Here is a 16153-nt window from a genome sequence, read left to right as displayed (position 1 = left end):
CAAACAACGTAGATCCAGATCTCACTAGAGTGGATCGATCTCATCATCGACCTGTATCTGTGTTCATCTAGAAGACCTGTACAGGAAGGCCTTCACTGGCCACAACATGAATATTTATTTACGCTTCTGATAACAGTAATAATCTTTGTTTATACAGCACCTTTCATACAGACTATGTAGCTCAAAGTGCTGTACATTTAACAATAAATCAAATTAATAAAGCATCCATTTTTCACTTACATTTGAAGTGCAATTAAAAAATGGCAAAAGATCAATAATAAATGGAAAGTATTTCACATTTCAAATGACAGCAAAAGGAGAAATGTTTGGACATAAAAGTGTTTGACAGACAGATGTGGGACTCGCATAAAGTGCTGTTAAAAATAGAGGCTTGGTGAAACAGATCTGCCTCTCTAATGTTCCTGGGTAGGCTGTTTGTGCACTCACAGGTCTCAGTTACGTCATGTGAGGCTCTATTAGACATGTAGAACCATCATCAGACACCACGGCCCCGTCTACACGCGTATAAAACCTGTTCAAACGTAACGTTTTGGCCTCTCGTTCACACGCAAACAACGTCACTAAAACGGATGTTTTTGAAAACGCCTCTGTGTAGTGTAGATTTGTATTACTGTACTTTGTATCGGCGTGGACATGTGAAACGAGGACGTCTAAACATAACGGATGGTTTAATCTCAACAGCGACCAGTGAAGACCAGTCAGACTCAGCGGCCGGTCTTGAGCTTTGTCATCACTAACGCCGTGTTCATCACGTCTGTTTCATGAGGAAACTCTTTCTCCACCTTCTCCGAAAGTTTCCTCAAAGTTCACTGAGACGTCTGAATATTTCGTACGAGACTCCCAATTAACCTATTCTTGTGTTTTCGTCTCATTATATTGTAAAGTGCCGCTAAGCAGCGACACCACCTCCTCGTCCGTCCACACGGGTCACATTTAGTCGCTTTTGTGTTCTAGTGTGGACGGAGATGTTTTATTTTAAAACGTAGAGGAAAACAATCATTTAAAAGGTGCAGACGGGCCCTTTAACTCGAGACGGACCTCGATGAGTCAGCTCACACGGACATGTGTCGCGTTGTTTTCCCAGAATGAGGAGATGTTCACCGGAGTGACATCTGTGCCTTCTTTCATTTCTCTACCTGCCTCACCAGGACTCTTTTTCCCAGCTCTGCAATTAGACCGATCCATTCACACCGCCCCTCCAGCTCCTCTCCGCTCGGCCTTTTGTGAGAACTCGAGGGCTTTGTGTTTCCAGCCTGAGCCCCCTTTTCACCGAACACTCTGAGAAAAGGCCAGTGCCTCGGCATGGGGGACATCTGTTGAGAAGTGCCTTGGATTCATGTCATGGACGGGGTCATATTTTATTCACAAAGAGTTGAACCCAACAACAACAACAGTAATTAGGCAGAAATTTGGTTTGTAGCTGGGGCCCAGAGTCCTGCTGACGGGATCAGGGTAGTTCCCACTGATGACTGAAGGGTTGAACCCCCCAGTGAAGCTGCTGGTGGACCAGTGGTTTCCAGCTGAAACGGTTTATTCTGACACAGCTCGGTCCATGTAGGTGGTAACACGAGGGAAAGGAAATAGCTTAAAACCATATTACAGTAGGACTTTGTTGTTAGAACTTTGGACTTACTTTCACCTGAAGTCAGAAAAAGTAAACCGTCTTTATATCTCACAACGCTGACATTTCATTTCAACCAACATTTATACGACCTCTTCTAATTCCCCCACTCCTCTCATACGGATGTCACTGTTTAACTAACTGGGCTCCTCTTGGTGTCACTTTGGGCCGTTTTTCACCGTTCCATTACATGTAGTCATTTAGTCCATGGATCAACATCAGCGATGGTGGAGACCAAACCAGAGCTAAAAGCAGACATTACTGAATGTTAGATGTTAGAGTATATTCTGTTTTTATTCCATTTCCTGTAAAATCCTGCCTTGAAACCGAGAACTCATGAACTTGTTCACACTGAGTGAAGTATTCAGACCCATCAAAAGATATATATTATGTTTATTTTCTCTTCTGTATGATTGAACAAATCTTGATGGTCAGCTGATGAGTTCGATTATCAGCAGCTTGTCTTTGTCCCAGGCCCCCCCCCCCCCCCCCCCTAAACCTCTGGCTAGTAAAGCAGAAGGAAGAGGATCATGGAGAATGAGCACTGAACTGGACAACATGTTTACCTCTCCACGTTTTTTTAATCCACACAACGTGACGTAACCCTGACCCACTTTGGTTTCCTGTCCGCCCTCAATGTTGACCACAAACACGAGACGTCTTCGTCTCCACTTTTTACTTTTAAAGGACCTCTACCATTCATAGACTAAAGTAACAATAATGTCAGGAAGTAAAGTGACATTTTTTTTTATCAACCTGACAAAATTACATTCTTGTGGAAAGAAAAGAAAAGGCAACACTGTAGCTTCTTTACATTGTATTAGAATGTAGCTTCTTTAATGTAAAGAAGTTACATTCTAATAGAATGTAAAGAAGCTACAGTGTATAGAATGATTCTATTGAAGTTATTCCTTTTTTAAATGTTTTAGACGAGTCACTAATCACTTTAAAATAGTGATTATAGCTGATTTAACTTACAGACATGAGATTAATCTTCTCATGTCACTCTCTTTATACAATGATATAAATTCATCCCTGTTTTATTGATATCTTACGAAATATTACTCCTCACTTTTCGTGCGTTGTTCCTGCAAAAGTCCAGCAACATGAGTCTGTTTTCGCTTGTTACATGCATACTGTCTTATCAAAATAAACGTCCATCTTCACAGGAAACAACTAAGGTTTAATGTAATAACTTGGATCAATGCATGCACGCGCTGCAGGCTCTCGCTCTTTTGAATGTTCACGCTTCGGTTACATTTGTGTTAATTGGAGGAAACTGCAGAAGAAGAAGAGAGAGGATCCAGATTGCGTTGCAGTGTTCTCATGGAGAGATGAGTCGCTGCTGCAGAGGGAAACAAGCCAAAATGCTCTGAGAAAGTTACTGATATCTGAGTTTAAGCATCTGACAAAATAAGAAACAAAACCTTTTTTTCAGCCTTTGTAATAACAATCCCTTTAATCTCTGAATGAAATCATTTGAAAGTGTAAAAGTAAATGTGTGCTCTCTGGTGGACGGACTATATAAAGGAGAAGACAAACTAAACTAAAGAACCTCGACATGTATTGTACAGGATGTTTTGCGTTGCCTCCATGCCCCTAAAAACAGAACATGTATTTCTGTGTAATTATTCAAGACAAAGTGACAAATCTCTGACTGTTGGGGGGTCATAAGAAATTTTGGACCAAAAGATGTTTTCATGGGCCAAAAGAAGTCCTGTCAGGCGTCTGTAGTGAAGCGTCAAGCCACACGCTGCTTTCACTTTTATTTCTTTCGGGGGGTCATGTCGTTCCTCTCGGGGAGGCGGCGGACTCAGAGACGTGCAGTCGTGGCTGACGAGGCTCTAACGAGGCAGTCGGCTCGTTAGCCGCTAATTGAGCGGTCAGCGCCAAGATTGGAGTTCGCCATCTGTTTGTCACAGAGGAACATCTTGTCGCTTCGCGCCCGTCGACAGGCCCCTCTCTCTCCCTGCGGTGTGATATTAATAGCTCGAGCTCACAGACGGAGAGAAAAATGAAAGAAAGAAACCGGAGAAGACGACAAACAAACTGGAGGGGGGGAGGGCGGGGGACGCTAAATGGCCTGCAGAGGAGATATATGTCCAGTTAACCCCGACAGGAAGCAGCATGTCTGAGATAGTCTAAATAATGTACTGGAAATAAAGTCCTCAAATGATCTTTAATACAGTTAAACGTACAGAAATCATTTTCACTAAACCTGAACTATATCTAACCTGAACTATATCTAACCTGATCTATATCTAACCTGATCTATATCTAACCAGATCTATATCTAACCTGATCTATATCTAACCTGAACTATATCTAACCTGAACTATATCTAACCTGAACTATATCTAACCTGAACTATATCTAACCTGAACTATATCTAACCAGATCTATATCTAACCTGAACTATATCTAACCAGATCTATATCTAACCAGATCTATATCTAACCTGAACTATATCTAACCTGAACTATATCTAACCAGATCTATATCTAACCTGAACTATATCTAACCTGAACTATATCTAACCTGAACTATATTGAATATAAAGCCAGCAGATATATAGCCTCAACATTTTGATGCCTTTATTTCATTTGAATTCTTCTTCTTTTAAAACTTAGGCCCGAAAACATGTTGCGCAGAAAGTACTTTTATTTATTTTTTTATGTGAAAAATGATCCTTAAATGTGAATAACAAACCCATCAAGACGATAATCAGAGAGTCAAGACGCTGTTTAGGGATCAACCAATATGTTGTTCTGTTTACGGCCAATTATTAGCAATCAAGGACTACGGCCTGTAAAATGTAAATCTACATGGAGAAGTGTGAAGGATTTAGTGTTAGTGTTCAGTTCTTTATCAGTGAAGTGAATGAACTACACAGCAGACTGGATCCAATGAACAGTCAATGACAACGTTTGGTGAATGAAACGTATCCTCACTGCCTTTCTTTATTGAGTAAACTATGATGATCTGGTCCCCAGGAGCCTTCTAGCTCCTTTTTGTTCCCCTTACAGTTCTCATACAACTGGAGTTACATCCAGTAACTAATATTACTAACAGGAACGTTACAAGTGGAAGCTGTTGGTGTTTTTCTGTGTACTGGATTGTGATATTTATTACAACTTCAGGTAATGTTGTACGTTGGACACACAGCTCTTGTTTTAGTGGCCGTCTGCATTGATAGGCTGTTACTCTGACGTGTAACCAATCGGATACTACCGACATCAGAGACAGGGAAGCGTATTTTTCAACTCATTTGTTTTAGCGTCTGTCAGTTTAAAATAAATAACGAGTCCGATCATCATCAAAATGCTGAATGTCGCGGCTCCAACGCTGTTTGATTTAAAATCGACTTGAAATGTTTCAGGTGGAAACTATGACCTCCTCTGACAACATGATATTTTGTATTAAAGGAACATTATGGTCCGTTTGACAGGTAACATTATGAATCAGCGCTCACCTTTTAAACAATATATCTGGTGTGTAAAATAATTTCAATGAAATATGAACTCGGTGTCATTTTACCAGATAAACCGTCGCTTTCATCTTTCAAACGACAGACAATGTCCAAGAGAGAAAGAAGCCGCTCTGAAGGTAAAACCAAACGGTTTCTTTGCAGCTCGTCTTCTCCTCTGGGTCGCCTGTCGCCGGGTGGAAAGTCGTGTGTGTGTGTGTGTGTGTGTGTGTGTGTCAGCTCGGTGGAGGTGCTAATTTGTTAATGCTCCTCCGTGAGGAATCTTAATTAGCGTTGTAGGTTTCATGCCTAATTTGGTGATTACATGCAGGATGAATGAGCTAATGAAGATCTCAGGATGAGCCACACCTTCCTCTACTTTTATATGCTGAAGGGCTATTAACCTTTACTCTTCTGCAGTTGGTTGTGTGTAAAGTATCGAGAGGTTTTTTTTTTCTATTTGTGAGTTTTGTGGAGTCAAAAGGTCCGTTTACGTCTCCCATGGTGGCAGGAAGCTGTGCGTCAGGAGTCCTGGTTAAAGGAACAGGACCGTAGTTTCAGCGGAAGCAGGTCGCTGCTCTGGTGTCCTACAGCTATCTGATAATGTGATGCTGTCTTAATACTCTTTACAATCAGAATGTGGATCATCCCCATGAAGGTTTTCACTAACAAGGAATTTGCTCTGGGGTTTGGTGCACAGCAATAAGCATCGTAAGAGAACATAAACATAAAAGCAAGTTCTAGAAATACAGTATAGAATAAAATGACTGTAAAATGTGTACAATATATCAGTTTAAAATGAAAGAGTGGTGGTTTTGTGCAAACTATTGTATTTGCAAATGTTCTCAGAATGAAAGTATAAATTGTATGTTTTTGTCGTCTTTCTCTTCAGGGTTGGTTCAGTCCCGGTCAGGTGTTCGTCCTGGATGAGTACTGCGCCCGCTACGGCGTTCGAGGCTGCCACCGCCACCTGAGCTACCTGAAGGATCTGATGGATTATTCGGAGAACAGCGCGCTGGTGGACCCGACGCTGCTGCACTACAGCTACGCCTTCTGCGCCTCCCACGTCCACGGAAACAGGTACGACGCCGACTCAGTCCCAAGAATCCCAGCGGAGCTCATTGTAAGGATGGCCGTCCCACCCTGCAGAGACCCAGGAGTGAGACTCCCTGTAGCCGGGCCAATAGAGGACCTTGTTCATTTATGTGGGTGGGAAGCCAGTGAGGGATTGTCCTTCCCGCTCACTGTAGTGACTCCTGCAGTGAAGAAGAAATGGTACATCTAGATTAATGAATAATATTGTGTAGAACGTCTGTTGGTCGTACTCTAATAGAAGGCTTTTATTTTGCTAAATCAAAGATCATTAACGAGGACAAATAAAGCAGTGGGCACTTCCTGGATCATCTTCAGTGATGACCTCATGCTGCATGTCGGAGTAATAACATGAAAATCGAAAATGTTTCAGGAATTCAGCTTTTCTCACCATCCCATCAAATGAGACCGCTTCAATATTCACAGCTGATGATCCGTCAGTGTCGTAGTTTCAACAGGAATTACATCACATTTAGGACGTACTGATGATTTCAGTGGACCTTAAATACCCAGTGAATCCCTGAGCAGTATATCTTCAGAATAAAATACCATGTGGAGATTTATTCTCTTTATTTCACTCAATCAGTTGTAAAATAACATTTTTAAACAGAATAACGTGCAACGAATAAAGCAACAACTAACTGAGAACAGCTCTGGAGCAGACTGTAATTTGACCTTTTCGTTTCCTTCTGTACATCCTCACTGAGCAGATGCTCTTTCTTCAGCCACACACACACACACACACACACACACACAGGCTGAATCCAAAATGTCCGAACTTTCAGACTATTTGTGGCGCGTAGTCGTGAAGGCAAGAATAAACTTTCACGCTGAATTTAGTTTATAAATCCTCGAGAAAAAGCTCAAGAGAATCATCACGTTTTTTTAAAGTTTTCTTCAGTATGAAAGTGATCCAGCGTCTGTTCATCCTCTGCTTCACTGCTAACAGGAACCTTTCATACTCTTAATGGGGCCAATTTGCCAGAATGTGAACAGATATCTACTCGGAGTAAGCGGGGTTCAGCTCTGGGCACCTTCAGTTTCCCGCTGACTAGTGAGCCGCTCAGATATGAGCAGCAGCGGTGTCTTTTAGCCACTTGTTGGCATCGGCGTCACTCCAGCAGTTCAGTTCCCCACTTCACTCCCAGCAGCCCCGGCTCGCCTCCCCGGCTGGTAATTACCGATATCTGTGCTTTCTATCTTTGTCGTCTCATTTAGTCAATTAGAAAGAGTAATGATTAGCTGCTCTTAGCAAATCGCCAGTTATAAAATGGAGAGGGCGGGGGGGCTACTGGAATTGGCTTTTTGTCAGTTGGAGCTCTAATTTGAATAATTGATGCCCATTCAGGGCTCCTGGAGCTGCCTGAGTGGGTGTGGATGGAAAAAAAGAGGTTTTTGGATGTCTGGCAGGCTCAGAGGTTGAAAAAACAACAACTTAATTACAGAACTCAAGTTTCCCTGGAGGGCTGCTCGGAGAGACAAAACTACGTCGGGAGGCAGAGCGGACAAAGAGTGATCAACAGGAGAGTACTTGACTCATACGTAAACGTGTCCGCCTGTCGTCCTCTTAATTAAACCAGAGAAACGTTTGAAAGCCTCCCACAGGTGATGCCACTTTGCCAAAGTTTGCCGGACTTTTAAACTTTGTGATCTAAGTTCTGTTTAGTTATTTCATCATTTTCAGTATTTTAACACCGACGTCTTTGTGTGATGAAAGAAAACTGTTTCGTTTTTTTAATTCCTAATCCTTTAAGCTCCACTTGTGCTCGATATGCTTCGACTCCTTCTGAGGCTCCTCTTTCTGTGTCTTCTGAATGATGTGAGCTGAGGCTACTTCTCTTCCCATCATGTTTAAAGTTAGAACAGCTGTTACTACCCCATTCAGCCTCTTCAGTTGCAGCCGCGTCACACTTCCAAATGAAGGGCTTTCAAGCAGCCGGGTTTCCTAAAGATGACGTTCCCATACAACGAAACTGCATCGTCAGTTATGTTTCAGGGAACGTTTGTATTTCACAGATTACAGATGCGTGTAATCAAAGAGAGGAGGTCGAGGTGTTTGAACGGGTCAGAGACGGGGCTTCAACCCGGGAGACACTTATTAAAACTAAAAGTACTTCTTTAAACCCAAACTGTGATCTTTACTAAACTTAACCAAGTGTTGCCTGAATCTAAATGTTATTGAGAATGTAGTATCGCAACGGCAAAAGCGTCAAGAGTGGTGGAAACATACCGATGATAAACACATAGGCCGACATAGACACATTGACTTGAAACGTATTTTTGGTTTGCAGAAAAGTTAAAAGCCAAAATGTATTCTTGCAACTTGCGACAGTTGAAATAAGTGTGTGTCCATAAAGACCTGCTGTGTTCATCATTCAGTACTTCATGCCACAAGATGTGACGGACCAATCAAACCTCCAGGTGAAGCAGCCGTGACACTTAAGCTCGTACCGGTCTGTGTGGGTCTGATGAGACGGGTGCGTTTGAACTGGGATCAGGGTTAAAGGAGCATTACCAGAGCCGGGGGGTTGGTGGGGGGGGAGGTGTCCGTTCGCCTCCCTCTCACCCGTCACGTCCGATCTTCTCCTCGCCCGAGCCATCTACGCCACGCTGACACGGGATGTGACAGGAGCTTTTACCTCCCCCAACCCTTCTGGTGATGGGGAAAGGAAAAAGGTGACACACACGATCACCTGCCACTCAGCTTAATCAGCTTTCCACACCTCTTAAGGTGAAGTGGCGTCCGCTCCACCGGTACCCTCACTCCTGTCACCAGAACCAAACCGCCAGAGGGGGTTTGGTGGACCCCGCAGGCGGATATGGTACTGATCGTTTACACTTGAGCCACATCGACTGTAATGTCCCCCCCTCTCCACCATCACCACCACCCACCCCGCCCTCGGCCCCGGAGCGCCGCTGACAGCAGCCTCGCCTCCAACGCGCTCGCTTCATTTAGCAGCAACAATGTGTCTGAACCCCGACAAGCTGTCGCATCGCTCCCCACTCCCCCGTGTGAGGCCAAGCATGAACGCACATCTGACTGGGTTTAATGGTTTAATGGCACGGTGAGGCAGAGCTACCAAACCTAACACCACACCGGGTTGTCTTTCCTTTTTTTTACACTGCGTTTTGGCGTTGGGCTCCCTGCCAACTATTTTCTCGTCCGATTTGTCTTCTGCCGTAATTCGATTGAGAGGAAGTGGAGGGTGTGAGTGACATTTCTTTTGGGGGGGTGGGGTGGGGGGGTTTGAGCTCTCAATGATGATCAGAGATAAATATGGCAGCTTCCAACACAGAGAATTGATTTGAGTAACCGTCTTCACCTCCACGTTTCTGTGCGTTTGTTGTTCATTTCTTCTCGCTGAAATAGAAATGAAATGCAGCAGAAAGTGCAAGAAAGGCTCTGCCGGATGCTGGATGCCGGATGCTGGAATGGTGCTTCTGACACAGTCAGTTATTAGTCATCTGATTCTCAGGCATGGGGATATATTTTTTAATTAATCAATATGTATAGTTAGTGAATTAGTGACGCTTTCTTTTCTCTTTTTGGATAAACCAACAATCACACCTGAGGACAAATACACTACAACCATGTGGGCAAACTCCTGTGATCTTTAGAGCCACTTGAATGTAAAGAGAAGGACTCAATACCACAGGTGGAAACAACACGTCACAGAGTTTAACTCTGAATAGTGTTGGCTACATGTTTAAGGTGATTTTGTTTGTGCATTAAAGTCTTTATTTTTCAAACGAAACTCAAGTCAGGAGAGGGGGGGGGGGGGGTCTTTGATTTAATGAAAGTGTAATCTTTGTCCACCTGTAAACAGACGGGTGGAGAGGAGAATAATGGCTTCATTTAAAATCTGTGTCAGCACTTTCGGCCAATTTTTGAGCTGAATCAATTATTTTATGATTTTTTTTTTTTTTATTGCTTTTATCAGCAACTGTTGATAATCGATTCATGGTTCGAGTCGCTGTTTCTCTGTTTATCTCCACTAAAGCCACAGGGTAACAAGAGAGCTGCAAAACCGATCAGTCAGCTTTATTTCCTGCCACCTCGCTGACAATGAACTGCTCAGATTACAGGACAGCTGGCATCGAGCCTCAGGCCGTCCGTCTCTACGTCCGTCTCTACGTCCGTCTCTACGTCCGTCTCTACGTCCGTCTCTACACTCGACCACTGAAGACCTGGCTGTGACCACAGTCCTGGGGACTTAATTTGTCCATGGAGGGGCCCAGAGAGCAGCGAGGCCCTCGGCTGCTTCAACATGAAAGCGAGCTTTTCTTGCCTTTTCATGAGTGAGCACACACGCTCCTCCCAACGACTCTGCTTTATGTTCCCTCAGGATAAACTGGTGCTTGTTAAATAGAGGTTGTGGGAAGTGGAGGGGGTTTGTAATGAGGGTGGGGGGTGGCTGGGCGGGTGGGTGGTAATGAGTTGACAGATTTGGGGAACAACGGGGTTTAGAAGTTGTGCTAACAAGTGCCGTTGTGCAGAGAAAGCTGCCTCTCATTACAGAACAAATGGAGTAGAGTGGAGCTGAAGAGAGGCGCTGATGTTCTCACACAATACATTACCACATCCTGTTGTCCTCCTCCACCTCATCCACAACCCCCCCCCCAAACCCCAACCTGTTCTGAGGAAATACTCCTCATTGACAAAGTGAATGTTCCAAAAGCTGTGTTTGTTGTTTTATAACATTTTAGTTACATTTATTTATGTATCTTTGAACTTCTAGCATTTAGTTTTACTTCATTTGATTTAATTGTATGTAGTTTTGTTAATGTGTTATTCTTAAATATACTTAATTATTCTATGTCATGTCATTTTGCTATCTTGGTTGGTATTTTTTCTATGTATTGATATATTTTTATTTAATATTTGATTTTATCTAATTTTATTCTATTTCATTTTATGTAACATACCAAATGTTTTATATTATGCAGTTTTTATTATTTACCATGTTTTGTTTAATATTTTATTTCATGTAATGTCATTTTACTCTTTTTTTCATTTCATGTAATTTTGCGGTTTGTTTTATTCCATTCATTATATTTTCTATTCTATCATTTTTTATTTTCCTCCTATCTGGATTACTTGACATGTACTACATTTATATAAATGTTTCGTTTTATTTATTGTAATTATTTCAAGGCTCCTTTATTCGGTCCTGTGTTCCCTGTGCTGTTACCGGCTCCGTCTGAATTATGTTATTATTAGAAAATATTTTCTACTCTCAGTAATTCACCTTCCCGGTGAAATAATGTGATTATTTTAGTAATAGTAATCGTCAGGAGGTGAGTCAGTATCCTCCTCTCACCTGACTCCCCTCTCTGCAGAGACTCTGCGCTGCTTCTCCTTTCTCCTCTCGTCTTTTTATTTAAACGTGAGACTGGAGAGTCGGGAGCACGCCGTGAGGAGCTCGGTGTTGGTACTCGAGGTGCGGTTGGTTAGGGCCCGAACCAGCGAAAGGCTTTTATAAGACAACAACTCATTAACAGACAACCTCCTCGCTTCTTCCCTCCAGCGACTGCGAGTGCCGTTTGGAGAGGATGCTTTTCTCTTTCAGCCGCACAGACAAAAGCCCAGAAAGTCAAGGCTGGTCGCTCTGGGTACTGATTGCATTTTTTCCCCTTTTTTTTTTTTTTTGCCAGAGTGCCTATTCAGACGAAGGCAAGAAGGGAATGAAAGCTTTACAAACATTAATGAAGCGCTCAGCTAACAGTTTTCTTCTTTGTCGACTCTCCTTCTGCCGGCCGTGTGAGTAGTGGAGGTGGAAGAAGAGCCCGAGCAGCTCTCTGTTTGATTGGTTGACTTTGAGGTCAGCGTGGATAGTTTGGCTGCTTTATCGGTTAGTTTGGTGAAAACACGCAAGTTGTCAGAGCGAGAAAGAGAAAAACTAAAGACGGAGAAGCAGCTGGAGACGTTTTGTTCTTTTTTCTTTTGTTATTTCTTATTTCACCTGTGCGTGCCTCAGATTTCTTGATGGTTTAGGACCTTTAGCTGATGTGCAGTTCTTCTTGGTATTTGCAGTGAGGAGGTCTTGATAAGAAGGGCCTCTCTGCTGAAATGTCAACAGCAGAGCAAGGAACCAGTCTCCAGAGTTCATGTTTGAAAAGGCCTTGATTTACCTCACCAGAGACCCAGGCCTTTATTTGAAACGGGCGTATATCTAATATATAAAGTATTTTTATCATACTTTTACATGTATGTATGGACACAATATCAGTGCGCATGTTGGCAACGGATGTGGCGTTATAGACCGGCCATCCAGACGAGTTAGAAAGCTTTAAACATTGAATTCAAACTGTTTCCAGCATGAAGACGTCTGCTTGTTTCATGGTCGGCTGTCAGGATTCCAACAGCGGACTCAAGTTCTACAGTATTCAGACAGGTGTTCCAGTTCAACAAGTGACCGTGTTAACTGGTGACTCTCAGCCGAATGCATCAGTGGTTTCTCGTCGTAACTTAATGGTTGTCGTAGATAATAAACACAGATGAGTGTATTTAAAATTGATCGAATGCTTTTACGAGAACATCATCAGCTACGTCACTACGAGCAACCACTGGTCGGCTGGGAGTCTCCAGTTAACACGGTCACTCGTTAAAGTGAAACACCGGCGGTGTTTGACTGTTTGTAGCGACTATTTAAAAACAGAATAAAGTCAAACCTCTGAGTCTGTGTTGACATTCTGTACGTACTTTTGGTTGTGTCGTCTTTGTAGTTACGTATTGTCAAAGTCTTATACTTAAACAATTTTACACGTGATATGAGTAATTCAAATGGAATCAAACTAATTATTTGTCTCTCGCCGTTGACTACCGTGCAAATCTTTTTCCAAAATATATTTCCATGTTGGTCCACGGGAAGGGGCGGGACTTCAGCTCTCTATTCGGTGTAGCAAATGAATCTTTGCTGGTTCTCTGAAGAAGTTCTACTTGAAATGACTTTTCTTGTCATGCTTCAAGAGATCGTAGTGTGTTCCTGAATCATAACGTGTTATGGATGTGTGGGCCTATGAAAATGTGCACTTGTGAAATGTTGTATTGTGAACACATCAGCTGCCAAGATGTGTTGAGTTACAAAATCACAAATAGGAGGGTGATATAATGCATTATGTAACCTGTACTGTTCTGTTCCTCTAATAAAGAGGACTAGTGGTCTGTGTTCGAGAGGTAAAGATGAAGATCAGCTGACGGTCCTGTGTGTGTGATTCTTCTCTCTTCAGGCCTGATGGGATGGGGACGGTGACCGTGGACGAGAAGGAGAACTTTGAGGCCATCAGGGGTCGCCTCATGTCTCTGCTGGAGAACCAGATCACACATTTTAGGTACCAACACCTCCTCAGCATCACAAACAACTTTCATCTTTTACATTCATATATCCATGCAAATCGTTAATACAGACATGAATATTGTTTATATATTAATTTTGATAGTTTATATCTGTGCGGATTGTTTATATATATCCGCACAGATAGTTTATGTATCCATGCAGTTTATATACGTTTTGTTTGGTTTTTGTTTGTAATTTGGATCAACTCACCCTTTAAATGCAGATTGTTACATTTGTACTGTTTACCTCATAACAATAATGTAATATTGACTGTAATAGACACACAACTCAAGTTTTGAATCTTATTTATGTGACTGGAAGTTAATAGCTGAAACAAAACTGTAGCAAAATGACATGTTAACCTCTAAAACACATTTGACAGAATGCTAAGCTGTGCTGTAAAGTGAAGTGATTTGACAAAACCCAAACGTGTAATACCACCAGATGCAGTTAAAGGTATGCTCCTTTAACTGCATCATAATGAACCCAGGCATTCTGGGTATTTTCAGCCCCATCAGCAGCACACAACAGGTGCAGAGCATGCGTCGACGGCGGCTGATGAGACCTCCCTGCATCTGCGTGCTGCTATTCAGCGCCGCCGTGTGAACGCATTGTGAGCGCGGTGTGAAAGCGGCAGCCCCGAGACCTTGAGCAACACTCGTCTGAATGGACCTGTGCCATTAACTGTCCTGAAGCCCGGCTCTATAAATCCTTCACGCCTGAGAGGGGCCCTCCATCTGGCCCCAGAGGGGAGAGGAGGGGGGCCGGTCAGGGCCGAGTGTGTGTGTGTGGGGGGGGGGGGGCTGATCAGCGGGAGTCATTACTAACTCACCTTAACAAGAGGCTAATGCTGGTAAACAATGGCTGGGACAATGCTGGGATTATGCTAATGTCCCCCAGACAAGAGTTTAGTTTAGATTAAAACCGAGCTCAGCCACTAAGGACTCATTTAAGGTTATACGTTTAAACTTCAGCTGCTCCTCTTCACTGCCTCTAACCATTATTATTCTTTCACACAGATTATCTAAAGATTACCTCATCACTCTTTGGTAATTATTCGTCCTTTGGTTTTTACCACCAACAGTCAAGTCTCACAACTAAAGATACACGGAGAGGAACTGGCAGCCGAGTACCATGGCAGTTCACAAAATGTAATCTATTGGTTTTGTTTACATGGACACAAATTTCTGTTTAGGATGAAAATATTTGCCAATGGAAAATCAATTAGGATCCTTAATCGTGGTGGAAACACAAATGAAATGCATCCATGTGACGAAGCAACAGTCGGAGCGAGTCATTCCAAAAAGACGACTATCGGTGGGCGGGAGGGGAGCTGGATGAGTCCTTGAGACAAGACTTAAAACCAGAAGACTGGTGTTCGACACTGTGTTATGGTTTTATGGTAATGGTTTTGTTGCCTCAACCTAACTGTTGGTTTTGTTGCCTCAACCTAACTGTTGGTTTTGTTGCCTCAACCTAACTGTTGGTAAATCTAGTAAAGAAAGTTGCCATGTTGTCCTTTCAGACCTCCCTCCAAAGCCACTCCCCCAAAAAGGGTCATTATGAACTCGATCTTTAATTCACTTCCTTCATGATAGAAACGGCAGCATTCAGCCTCCACTGATGCACTCTGACCCATTCCATCTCTGCTCCTATGTATTTCCTTTATATACTACAAACCTGCAACAGCAAATACTTCTCAAGAGAAACATATTGTTGTACTCTTTTTATCAACATATTGAGGAAACGGGGTTCTTTTCCGGCATTTTTATGCAGAACTTTCATTGACAGTTATTTTCCTTCAGTTTCCACCCGAAGCAACAAAAGCATGAATAAACTTTGGTTATGTTTCGACACTCGCAGCACTCTGTTAAAGAGATCACGGTCTAGGTTAAATACTACCAGACACGATGTGTTGACTCTCATTAGCATCTAACTGAAACCATGATCTTTCTCTCACCCGAACCAGCTCGCTTTTGTTGCCTCAACTTTACTGAACAATATCCAGGCAGCAAATGATGTTTCTCTCACAACGCATCAGGCAAAACAAAATAGTAGAGTTTAAACACGATTTTCACGAGGCGGAGTTTCCCATTCAGATGGAGCGCCGACCCACGTTTGACTCACGTCGCTGTGTCAACCTGCTAATTCAGTGTCTGAAAAAGACTTCCGTCAGACATGCAGCTAAAAACACCCCAAATAATACGCAGCAAATAACAGTCAAGCTGTTGTGGATGTGAACACTGGATGAAACCAGGTTCAAAGTGATTGTGTCATTTTGTCGACATATTGGAGTCAAAGGTTTGTTTCACTCAGTAAATCAGAAAATACTGTCAACAGACCAAAAATAATCTAATTTCCTCCATGTTTTTATTAATCAATGTATAAATGAGTGATGAGTGAACAAACACCTCTGTGTGAACCTTCAGCACACAGAGAGGAATGAAAGAGTGAAGTTTGGTGAATGTAAGAGCTGCTGAAGTGGAGATTTATCATCAGAGTCTGAGAACAAACTCATTGAGAGGAAACGTCCTTTAAAGAGACGTTTAGTTCCATTACAGACATTTAGAGACTCTACAGGTGAACACATGAACTCATAGATATCACCATGAAACT

General features: G+C 42.6%; 1 protein-coding gene across 1 annotated transcript in view; it reads left to right on the top strand.

Annotated features, from left to right (window-relative positions):
* Positions 1-16153, top strand: part of cadps2 (Ca++-dependent secretion activator 2) — a 109950-nt gene that overhangs the window by 42532 nt on the left and 51265 nt on the right. The window contains exons 11-12 of the mRNA XM_031856931.1: positions 6001-6188; positions 13431-13532. Of these exons, the coding sequence (XP_031712791.1) occupies positions 6001-6188; positions 13431-13532 (290 nt within the window). The remainder of the gene's footprint in view (positions 1-6000; positions 6189-13430; positions 13533-16153) is intronic.

The sequence above is a fragment of the Anarrhichthys ocellatus genome, unplaced genomic scaffold (genome assembly GCF_004355925.1).
Source record: "Anarrhichthys ocellatus isolate YVR2014 unplaced genomic scaffold, GSC_Weel_1.0 scaffold2, whole genome shotgun sequence".
NCBI classification, from domain to species: Eukaryota; Metazoa; Chordata; class Actinopteri; order Perciformes; family Anarhichadidae; genus Anarrhichthys; species Anarrhichthys ocellatus.
The sequence above is the reverse complement of the archived record's forward strand: the minus strand, read 5'-3'. Positions and strand labels throughout refer to the sequence as shown.